Below are 12,393 nucleotides of genomic sequence, written 5' to 3' on the forward strand. Positions count from 1 at the left end.
ATCTGTGTTCATGTGGAATATTGGCTATACTTTCTGTTCTATAATGTCTTTGGCCTGTTTGTTTAAGGATAATGTTAGCCTCAATGCCCCTCCCTTGTTTTGGGGAAGATATTATATATATTTGATGTTATTTCTTCTCTGGATGATTGGTTGAATTTACCAGTGAGACTTTGGGGCCTGCATATTTCATTTTGAAAGGTTTTCAACGTCAGTTTCAATTTTTTTTAATAGTTAGCGGATGGTACATGTATTTTGTTTCGTCTCAAGTGAATTTGGCAAATTTGAGCTGTAGAGGATTCATGCATTTCCTTTAAGTTACTGAACATCTGTGAACAGGGATGTCTGTAATACTATTCGTTATCTTCCTGGAGTCTGTAATGACATGCGCATTTTCATCCCTGATCTTGCTAACTTGGTTTTTTCTTTTTGCTTCCCTTTTAGGCATGCTACTAGTTTGTTGATGTTCTAATCTTTTCAAAGATATTTTAGTTTCATTGATTTTTTACTACTCAAGAAACTTATTCTTAAATTACAAGTAAGAGACAGTTTATTTATACCAGAAAATATTCACATCGATGTTAAGGAATTCAAGATGGCGTAATTGTTACAGATGTAGAAGCTGCACTTGGACCCTATAGCTTCATTTGGTCGTTGAGCTGCACCTGCACACACATTGAACAATGGTGCATTGGTGCTTCATTGCTGCGTTATTTTAATAGCAAATGATTTGGCAGCAACTCTGAGGTCCAAAAGAAAGCCTGTTAAATAGTGATCTAGTTACATTCTGGAAGACTCTACTTAACTCTTTAAGAAAGCATCGGGGATGGTTCTGTATAGGAAAATAGAGAGCTACAGAGGGTGCAAAACAGGTGCAGAGAATATGTATCACTTCCCTTGTAATGTGCAAGGGAGAGAGTAAAGGTGTGTGCATGAATTTGCATACAGCATCCATGAAAAGAGCTTAGCTGTAGCTCAGTAGAGCGTGTCCCTAGTACGCATAAGGACCAAGGTTCACCCTTAGCACCACTTTAAAGAGTAATAAAACAGCAAATCGAAAGCCTATTGTATCTTGTAAGTTTATTTCTTGAATCTTAAACCTTCTTTATTTTATAGTATTAAAAGTATGCATAGCTGCTATTTTCGTTTCTCAAAAAATTATTGTACATATAAAATTATATGTTTTTTAGGGAAGTACTAGCCATATCTGTCCATAATAAAATTCTCCATCAGTTTTTCACATAATGATTATATCAAGGTCTAATTTCAATTGAATGTATGATTTTTAATGAAAGAGGCGATAGGGAACATCAAAGCCAATGTGGTATAATTTTCTTTTAAAATTAATATTTAAGTGGTGAGTCATTATATACATCTGTGTTTCAACGAATATAGTTCTTGAAAAAATGAAAAGCTAAAAAGAAAAATGAGAGAGCAAGGTATATATACTTACATGGTAATCTACAAGAGATTATATACGATTTTAAATAGCAGAGAGTATGTGTATTAAAGATGGTATTTGATAGAAAACACAAAACTTTTCTTGAAACAATTTGTGATCTCTATAATTCAAATTTCAATCCAAAACATGTCCACCAAATCAGGAGTGTGTAGGTGAGCAGGTGTTCGTTCACAGGCCTTCAACTTGAGCTATTATTAGCTTCCATACAAACAAAACAGATGGTGATATTTATATGAGAGAGACGTAAATTCAAAACAACTCTGTTCTGAGACACAACTACAGCTGAGGCTCTGCAAGATGAGTGTGAAAGGTGGGGGGACATAGTAAGTGGCCCTCTCCGCCCAGCTCAGTTAGAGTGCTCCAAAAGGCAGAAAAGTGCTAAGACAGAAAAGGAGCTGCACTCCAGTGGGTTTTATTGATTGGATTATGCAGTATCGATTGTTCAAAAGCAGATTTTGCTGACTGCTGTAAATTGAGCTTATAACGTGTCAGAAGTCCAGATCTACTTTGCTTCTAATAGGCAAATAGAATTTCAATTAATTAACAACAGTGGACTTTCTGTTCCTTTTGGTAACAAGACCTATCATTTGTATTGCTATTCAGTCCTTTGGGGAAAAATGGGAAGAAAATGCATTATAATAGACCCCCTTCTAACGCTAAGAGACTCTGATGGCCGATCCTCTGTCTCTTATGACTATCATGTAAGGATAATTTTTTGGTACTAGTTGTCTTGCCTTTTAGTGTCATGCTTTTAACATTTCAGCAGTTTTCCTCCACTTCCATCCAAGCTGTGTCTCACTCAGGTGCCACTTCCCTAGCTCTTTTCACTCTGAAAAGATTTTTTTAATTACTCATAGCCAGGAATACATATGCAAGTTATAGAATTTGTGCATGAAGTGCCTGCATTACATGCTAGGCTCCTGGGTTTTCTACACGCTGAGCTTTAAATCTACTTCCTTCTTTCACACTGAAAATTTTTGAAGCTGTTACCTACTGAAGACAGTGCATTCTGAACACTTGAGTCACATGATCATGGTGTACTTGGCAGGCCTTCAGTCATCCGAGTTCTCTGCTATAAAGAGACACAGGAACAGACTTTAAATGATAAGATGCATAGTTGGAATTCAGTAGGTGATGGATTGATCATAAAGATACATTGAAGATATCAGGAGAAAAAAGATGTAGGTGATGATAAGCAGCAATCAGTTAATTATCACTAAAAGTGTATAAGCACCTTGCATTTAAAGAATACACATTTACATTGGAAAGGTAAATTCTGTTCTCCTCTTCATGGTTATTTATCACAGGGATTATGACCGAGAACAGTTTGCTGATAACCAAATCCCACTGTTGGTAATAGGGACTAAACTGGACCAGATTCATGAAACCAAGCGCCATGAAGTTTTAATCAGGACTGCTTTCTTGGCTGAGGACTTCAATGCTGAAGAGATTAATTTGGTATGTAGTTTTACTAAAGTGTGTCAAAGAAGTTTTATACTCAAATCAGAAGCTCACCAGTCCAAAACAGATGAGAATCAGCGTGTCTAGACTGTTACTTGAAGGTCTCTTTCACTTTGAACTTGTACATTGAGCTGTTGGAATCCTCAAACTATATTCTGCAAATAGTACAAATCATAGACTCTTTCCTGAAAAAAACATAAAAAGCATACCAAATTCAAAATGATCATATCAATTAAGGTAACACTATACATTGGTTATTGTTGTCTTTGGAAGAAAAACAAAAGCTCTTAATCCCAGCACTCAGGAGGCAGAAATAGATGGATCTCTGAGTTTGAGGCCAGCCTGGTCTGCAGAGTGAGTTCCAGGAGACAGAAAAACCCTGTTTCAGAAAACCAAAGTAAGATGAAAGAAAGAACCTCTTAACTGCTTACAACAACTGCTTATCTTGAAGGGTATGAGGAAATTGCACACTGTAACTAGGAATGTATCATAAGGACTAATGTATGTAAACTCTTACATATAGAAACTTTTGTGATAGCTAGCTTAATTAGAGCAGAATGCTAACAAGCTAGGAAAGAACGCATATAAACCAGTTCCCATTACCCAGAACAACACCTCGCCTACGGTCTCAGTGGTGGAGATGCATTATCATTGCTCATAAGCAGAGTTGCCACACCGCCGGCATGCTGTTGTTCCAGGTGTGCAGTGCTGAATGATAGAACTGATGGCCAGCACTTTGAGGGCAGCTATTCACAAAATGCTATTGTAAGGTTTGCAAGTATCACATCACATGTAACATAGGCACTTCTATCTCCATTTTAAAGACGAAGTCAAAGAAGGCATTCCGACTGTACAAGTCTCTTTCCCACTTGATTATCCTTCAACTAAGATTTAAAATGGTGGTGCTTTGAAATCATTTATATCAACAGTTACCAAAGCTCACTGCATATTTATATTACCAATAGCACCTATATTTATATTACTAACAGCACCTATGAACATCTATAATGACTGTTCTTCAGGTCAGAGCTTTGTGCTCATAATGCTGGCAGGAGCACACCGTTACTCCCTTCTTTTGTAATGTGGTGCTGGGCCTTACACATGAGAAACATACATTAGCACCACGCTGCAGCCTCCACCAGTACTTTTATCCTACAGGTCACTCAGGTGGGTCTGATACCTTTTGCTCAGCGAATTAACATCTGTAAACATTGACTCTACCTGTCTGGCCCAGTCTCTGCCTGCCCCCCATTGTTTTTTATATTTTATTGTACAGTGAAATGTGCCCCCTGTTTGCATCTGCCACCATGGAATGGTCGATGTAGATACCCTGGTCCTCAGGGTTGGACCATAGTATTCAAGAGGATACTTGAATACTACCATATAGATTATATAAGTGTGCTGTCTCTGTAGAATTAGTGCTGGTGTTACTTTATTTGCACATTATTTTCAAAGGGTAATTTTCCATTAAATATCCATAATTAGTTCCAATAGTAACTTGAATATGTTTCTGAATGTATCTTTGTCTAGTGCCTACTGCTGTCTGTGACAACCAGCTAGACACACATTATTCCTCCTTGTCTTACAGTGGCTAGGTCTACTTCAGCTGTTAGCAAAACCAAAACATAAGCAGTAGGATTTAAGCACTTATAGTCTCCCAATTGTTTACATATGACATGCCTTTAGTTTGTCAGTGTGTCCTTCCAGAACACAATAGAAACAATAATAGAAGTGACTAATGAGGATACAAGAAATTAAAGTGCAGGAGGGCAGCTGAATATGGGAATTGCGAATAAAGCCAACAAGTAAACATAGAGCCTCAGACTAAGACTAATGCAGTGGTAATGTTAGTGCTAGCTCACTGCTTCTTTTATGAAATTACTTACACCTACAGAGAAGCCTGAAAAGCCAACACACATGTATCAAGAGTGAAGTCAGAATTTCTCTCTTCCTTTGTAAATGCAAATTGTTTGACAAAAACTAGGCACTACGGTTATTATGTATATAGTACATTTTCTCGTGTGTGTTTATTTAGTTTCTGGTCATTTTCCACATTCACACAAGCTATTTAGAGCTACTGATTTTCAGGCTTTCCCTTAGCAGATAGCTTTTCAGCTCTAAAATTTTCATCCTAAAAAAGGATGGAGTCTCAGATTTCCTACTCAACTTGAATTGTGGAGCCCAGTAGTTAATTTTATGGGAGAGAAAAAAAAAAAAAAAAAAAACAAGAAAAAAACTTGTTTATTTGCTGTTTGATTTAGGGTTGTTGTTTTTTTATTTAGTAATTTTAACTCTTACTTAGAGTCATCATTTAACATTCTGATGATGTGATGTCATTTAACGTTCTGATGAAGTGATCAATACTCATTTCGCAAAACCATCCAATGTAGGTCTAAGGTTGATTTCTTATCTGTCCCAACTGGTACAGAAATGTGTTCAAACTGCAAATTCAGCAGTGTGTGCACACAGGTAGTCAATCCACATGTGGGATCATCTGTATTATATTAAATGTTTTTGTTCTTGAAAATTCAGTCTGGCAGCATTTTCTTACAATAAGAAAGAGAACTGATGTCCTGTACCTGCTGTGTGACAGGCATGCAGTACCCCTTTGCATTTCACAAAACTCTGAATAGAATCATCTCCGTTTCACAAATGAGTAAGCCCAACTTTAGAGCCATAATGACTTAAGCAGGGTACACAATCTGGAAATGTTGGCACAGATATTTGAAGACAGAGATTACTGGCTTCCAAGATTCCTGATTTCCCTAGTATTTTATGATCTTTGGAAATCATTGTAATTATAATCAGTTGTCTCCCTTCCCCACCTCCCCTCTTTCCTTGTGTGTGTGTGGTAGGGTAGAGAACTATTACAGTTCCCGGCCATTGTTTAAAGTGTGATCCTTGAAAGGCTGTGATTGAACAAAACAAGAAATTGTTTCTAAATATATTAGAAGGAAACATGTGGGCCTGGCTGTTATAAACATCATTATTAAATACAGCAAGTACAATATCAGAAATTGCTCAAGGGGCACACAGGGCCCACAGATGCATGCAAGACACTTATCTTCATGAAGGAGCCTGCACAATGCCTGCACAATTTGGTCTTGGTGTCATTTGAGGTAAAGGTCAGAGCTGACTCTGTATCTTGAGAGGGCCAGCATTGGTGACAAGCAAAGATGGCAGCACTGTCATTTTACAGGGTGTTGTGACGACTTAGTGTCCCAGATTGTGCAGTCTCCTCTGAGCTCTGTGCTTTCCTACATAAAAAATCTTACTAAATACTATATCTGTTTATTATTAGAACCAGTATGTCTTTGTGATATATGAAGAAATGGAAAAATTCTTGACAACTGTTTTTCCTTTGGCTAAATCTTATTTTGACTAAATCTTATTTTCATGTTTTCAACTGTTATGCAGACTGCATAGTTCTTAACTACTTGAACACTTAGTCCCTGTGTCCTGTTTATGTGACTTTGTAAACATATGCAGGTCACCTGATCAGTCCCTTGGTTTTGCTAACAATGGGTCAGGAATTAATTCTGCTCTCTTCAGGAATTGTTTGATGGTGGGTATGTTGACTTAGTGTTCTCTGATATTGCTCAGATGCCAGACTAAATGGCTGCACTTTCTTTGCCTTCCTGTTCATGTATCATAATCTGAATATTGCTTTGTGGTTTATGAGCATTCTGATGACTTAGTACAGAGTGGCACTGAGCCTCACTTCTGGCTTTTCTGTGTGCACCTTTGTCTTCCAGGATTGCACAAACCCACGGTCCTCAGCTGCAGGTTCCTCCAATGCTGTCAAGCTCAGTAGATTTTTTGATAAGGTAATGGTTCAATTAAGTTATTTTTAAACTTAACATATGATAGCTTAAACTCTTTGTAGAATGCTGTGTCCTTTTGTTACTTTGCCCAGAAATTCACAGCCTGAATACCTGTTTTGATCTCTCTTATCTGTTGGAATAATTGCTCAAGGCCTGTTGACGTACTTACTCTATCACTAGAGCTCTCTAAGCAAAGAGTAAAGGCTATTGGATTCAGTTGGGGCTCTTAAAAAGATGTGCGAGTCTTCCTCAAAACAATTTATAGTTTCCTGGGTTTAGTGCTTTGTGTACTACTCACTGCTCCATCTTCCCAAAGGCATGGAGCAGAGGCTAAACCCCTTTATTTCTCAGCTATTAATATTTTCCACGTAAATGTTGCTATAACTTTGTAAAGTTAAACTGTCTCCTGGAATGTGTGGTTTCCTTGTGAGGCGCTTCGGTACCCTCCTGTCACTGAATGAGAAGGAGCTAATGGAGCCCTGCTCATCTGCATCTGCAGGTTACGCAGCTGCCTTACGTTGTGCTAGTTTTGCATAGCAACGTAATATAGGACTTTTTTCTGCATGAGTTACTGAAACAGATTAATTTCTATATTAGATCTATTCAGTGCTGGAAAAATGCTCAATGATTAAGAGCAGTTGCTACTCCTTCAGAGGACCCAGATTCAGGTTCCAGAACCCACAGTGAGCAGCTGCTCACAACCAGCTGTGACTCTAGCACCAGAGATCCACTACCTTCTTCTGGCCTCTGTGGTGCAAGCAAGTACACACAAAGCACATAAACATATAAATAAAAATAAAATAACATGTTAAAATTACAGATCTTCCTTCAGAACATTTTTTTATAATTATTTGAGTCTGATATTTGGCCCCCTTTTCAGTATGTTACCATGAGGTCCAGTAGGGGACTATGTGTCACTTTTTAACTAGAATGTGGCAAGAAGGGACAGGTGTACACAAGCACTGATTCCCACAGTTCTCAGATGGCCAGCCCTCAAGCTAGGGCCTGGAGAGTGACAGACTCTGTCCCTTGATGGGCTGCACATGACTTAAAATACTAACTGAGATGCAGTCTCCAGGAGAGAACTCCAGAATAATTTGTCTCTTAAGCAATTGTGAGCAAGCTTCCCAGGCCTGAGAGGACAGGCTGTGCTCTGCATCAGAAGGCTTCCCAGCTTCATCACTCCAGATGCCACTGTCTTAGTCCATCTGCACCTAATCTGTAACTTACTTGGTTTTTCTCTTGCAGCAGCACCTCTGCAACCAGTGCAGCATCTCCAGGACTAGAGTGGAAATCAGTATTTCTTATAATCTCCTTCATCATCTGAAAGCGTAGTTCTCAAACCCATTGTGTTAGAATGTGTGTCTTGTAAGCTTCTTTACACGAGCTGTGATGTTTTATAAAATACATCCACTGCTTTAGCCTGTCCTCCCTCAGACAAATTTAGTGAGCCCTGAAACTACTGCGTAAGAATACCAGCGAAGCCTGTAAGGGAAACCTACTGACTGCTTGATGCTGTGTCCTAGTCCACATACAGGATGCACAGAATTCTCGCTGCTTCATGCAGACCCCTCTTGAGGATTGCAGCAGTACTGTAGGGATCTTTTAGGAGCTGACTGGTGGGAAACTTGGCCTAATTGCTGCCATATTCTAGGGACCTGTTAGGACATTATTCTGTCCTTATTTAGTTTCTATGTGTTACTTATTTCTGAGTTTTATTTACTTTTGAAGCAAAGCCTTACTACATAAACCAGAATGGTCTGAAACTCACTAAGTTGCCCAGGCTTGCCTTGAACTCCTAATCCCCCTGACTCTGCTTCCTGCGTGTATGAGATTGATTACAAACCTTCATACTTATAGAGTGTATCACCATATCCTGTTCATTGGTGTATCCCTCCTTTCTTTAGAAATGAGTAGGTAATAATGAAAATAATCTCACAGTTTCAATCCTGTTAGTACCAGGTTTTAGATTGTATGTGCACACGTGTGTCTGTGTGTGTGTATGTGTGTGTGTGTGCTCGCGCACGCACGTGCATGCATGAGTGCGTGTGTGCACACATGAGTGTGCATGTGTGTGTGTGTGTGTGTGTGTGTGTGTGTGTGTGTGTGTGTGTGCCACATATACCACAAGTACCTGCAGAAGCCACCAGAGGGGTGGGATCCCCTGAAGCTGCTTGCAGGTGGTTGTGAGCCGCCCAGTGTATGTGGTGGAAACCAAATCCCAGTCCTCTCAAAAAGCCACAAGTGCTCAACTGCTGAGCCATCCCTGTAGCCCCAGCATCAGACTTTAATTCACTGTATTAAATGACCATAGTGGAAAAGGTTTGTAATTTGGCAATGTTTCCTATGGGTGCATTAATGAACATTATAAATTAATTACTTTTTCCAGATAAGTATGCTAAGCCCTAAAATCTTTGCTTGTTTTTTTTTTTTTTTTTTTTTTTTTTTTTTTTTTTTTTTTTTTTTTTTGCAGGTTATAGAAAAGAGATATTTTTTTAGAGAAAGTAATCAGGTTGGTATCTATCTTTTTCTTGATAAAATGGCTTCTTATGTTTTGAAAAACATGGTTTCCATTTTTTCCTCCAGAGGGTTTTGGTTTTTTTAATTAGGAAAAACTCTCTGTAGGCACAGGCAACTTACTTTCTCCTGTCCTCTTGAATACAAAAGGAGGAAACCTAAACAGACAGCATGATGATCTTCAAGACAAGAACCCAGGGATGAGGAGATGCTCTGACTAAGTCAAGAGGATCATTTCCTTAAGGGGTCTTCAAGTGTTTTTGTCTGTAGTCTCCCATAACAGGCACTGTGTAGAGAAGTCTGGCTGATGATTCCAGGAGATCCATCCTTTCTAGATGGCACTGCCAATGATTTGTTGGCAAATGTTTTCTGTATTTGTTGAGTTTCTTTTTATTATTTATCATTCTATGATTTTCTGATTGGAAGCCCAGAGAGCTGGTACTATAATGAGCATCAGGCTGGTGTGCAAGAATGTGAAGCAGGAGTTTAGTTTTAACATTTGAGTCTTTCTGCTACAACATAACAGGATTCTTTCTTGCCTACAGATTGCTGGTTTTTCTGATCGGAAGAGGTTTGGAGGAGGGGCACTGAAGAACTTCCACTGTGACTGAGTTGCCCTCAGCCCTGGAAGAGCGAGGGAACAGCAGCAGTGAGCACAGCGTCCTCTTGCTGTGTAGGGTCATTAACTTCTCAGGCTTTGGGAAAAACATCTCAAAATGCTACCTCACCCTCTCATGGAAAATTGAAAGGAAGCAGCGGCACAGAAGGTCCTATCTCTGCCCATTCTCTGTATTCCTCACCACCCTATCCCTGTTTATAGCTTAAGTAAAAGCCTTGGGACGATATGAGGTCTAGTCAAACCTGTGCAGTAAAGAACTGGAGGCAAGGGCTGCAGAGAAGGCTGACTCTTGCTTAGAACCAGAGGGTTTTACAGGCCTGCGATTTTCCCACACTCGCTGCTGAAGGCTTAATTAAGTACTTCAGAAACATATCTGTGTTTTTTACCTTCCTGAGAGGAAAGGTCATGTTAATCAGCCCTGAGTTATCCACCCCAAACCAGCTCTGTCATTTTAAAAGAAGCCAAATGGTGTTATTTCATTTTCTCCGTCCTCATTACACACGGGGATGCCTAAGAATAGCAACCCCATCTCCTCTGCTCTCTCTGGGAAAAGGCTTAGTGTCTGGAAAGAGCGATGGACTAATAGCTGGAGTTAAATAGAAATACAAATTAATAATACATGGCGAATAGACCAGAAGAGAAGGGTCTGTGAGACTCCGACAGCTCCTGCACTCTCTAGGTTGCAGCTGTTGGAAGGCTCTTTCAGCTTTCTGTTTGGAAATTGGGTGAAATCTGAGACCTGCACAAGGCCAGTAAGACAGATTTATTGCCTTTGTGTTTTTTTTTTTTTTTTTCCTTTTCCCAGTTTGGTTGGTTGTTGTGTTTATTTGTAAGGAAATCCAATTCCTGAAATGTCCCTTAATATTGATGAACAGTAAACTAAGAATATTATCCTTATGTTAACAATGTTAACAATGAGAAAGTCAATTAAGATTAAGTTCCAGAATAACGCATTCACATGCGTTATGGGCCAGTGTTTGAGATCTCACAGTCACATCACAGCTTTCTGGCGATGGTGTGTGTATGTTTGCATAGGTGGTCATCATTGTTTTTTAGACCATCTTTTTTGCTGGTTTAATCTTTTTTGGCCCAGTTCCTTAGTTTATAAAATTGGTTGCCAAAAACGTTTGTAATTGGCTGCTGTGTTCAACACCTTGTTTCTCTGATGCTTCTGTCTCTGCAGTTGCTCTCTGCTCCCTGGCTTTGTACCAAATTAAAAAATAATAGTATGAATACGCAGTCTCGTTTTTTTTTTTTAAAAAAACCAGTTGAAAACTACTTTTCTGTTCCATTTTAATTAGACTTCAGAAGGAGTCTGGAAGTCAGGGTATGCTGGAAGGGAATATTAGAAACTCAGAAAGGCAGTCTTTGAGAATTGAAAAGTAGTTCTGAGTTGGACTACCCTGCAGCCTTCGCCTCCTCACGGGGAAGACCTAGGCCCTGTTTTCATTGTGTTAGCTGATTTGTTCGCTCTCTGATGTAATTTGTGTTATGCAAATCATTGTCCATGTGGAATTTAGTACAAGTGTATTGTGGCAGAGGCCTGGCTGGGAAGGTGGAATTTAAATGCTACACAGAGCGCTAGCTGTAAAGTCTAACCTCTCCATGTTTCACTTCAATTAACCCAGGGGGTGGGGGGCATGGACTGGGGCTCCATGGTAAGCACTTACCTAGCACGTGCAAGGTGTTAGGGTTGATTCCCAACATCAAAATTTTAATAAAAAATAAATACATTAAAACCCATTCATTCCCTTTTCTCTCCTTTCTTTGTAATTAAGAAGCCCATCCCAATTTCTGTCATTTCTTTCTTATTAAGAAATAAAAGGGCCAGGTGTCGTGGCACACATGTTTAAACCCAGTGCTTAGGAGGCAGAGTCAAGCAAATCTCTTCATTTTGAAGCCTGGTCTACAGAGTGAGCTCCAGGCCAACAGGACTATACAGAGAAACCCTGCCTCTAAAAACAGAGGGGGAGGAGGGAGGGGAGGTAGAGCAAAAGGTTAGCAGTCAAGAGCACTTGATGTTCTTACAAAGAACCTGGTTCCCAGCACCCACATGGGCAGTTCACAGCCATCAGTAACTCCACTTCCAGGGAACCTAGCACCCCCTTGTGGCCTCTGTGAGCACATGCATATACACTTCAGTTTTTTTCATGCATAATGGCAAAACACTCATACACATAAAATAAAAATAAGTAAAAATGTTCTAAATGTAAGGGGCTAAAAAACTATCAGTGATGGCTACAGAGTCAGATTTGATACGTTAATAATATTCCTCAATTCCATTTCTGTTTTTCTACCTGCTTGATTCCTTGAACTGTAGTTTTTCTTTACAATTTTATAAACTTTTTTATTAAAAAAATAAAAAAGCTGGCACACAAACTAAGCATCACACAACCAAATTAACCCCTACCCAGTCATCTCAGTGAACTTCTGTACACTTAGGGCTTCACAGTGGGTGTTAGGCTTTTACAGTCGTGTGTGTGTGTGTGTGTGTGTGTGTGTGTGTGTGTGTA

The 12,393-nt window shown here is 39.3% G+C and overlaps 1 protein-coding gene across 2 annotated transcripts in view; it reads left to right on the forward strand.

The window, feature by feature from the left end:
* The window catches only part of Rabl3 (RAB, member of RAS oncogene family like 3), a 35,622-nt gene extending 23,999 nt beyond the window's left edge, over positions 1-11,623 (forward strand). Inside the window, exons 5-8 of one of the 2 annotated variants that reach the window (XM_031363844.1) lie at positions 2,767-2,917; positions 6,676-6,747; positions 9,218-9,256; positions 9,807-11,623. In XM_031363844.1, the coding sequence (XP_031219704.1) occupies positions 2,767-2,917; positions 6,676-6,747; positions 9,218-9,256; positions 9,807-9,872 (328 nt within the window). In that variant the 3' untranslated portion in view covers positions 9,873-11,623. The remainder of the gene's footprint in view (positions 1-2,766; positions 2,918-6,675; positions 6,748-9,217; positions 9,257-9,806) is intronic. The other variant, XM_031363845.1, reaches the window with a different exon arrangement.
* Positions 11,624-12,393: the final 770 nt, after the last annotated feature.

Source organism: Mastomys coucha, unplaced genomic scaffold (assembly GCF_008632895.1).
Source record: "Mastomys coucha isolate ucsf_1 unplaced genomic scaffold, UCSF_Mcou_1 pScaffold12, whole genome shotgun sequence".
NCBI classification, from domain to species: domain Eukaryota; kingdom Metazoa; phylum Chordata; class Mammalia; order Rodentia; family Muridae; genus Mastomys; species Mastomys coucha.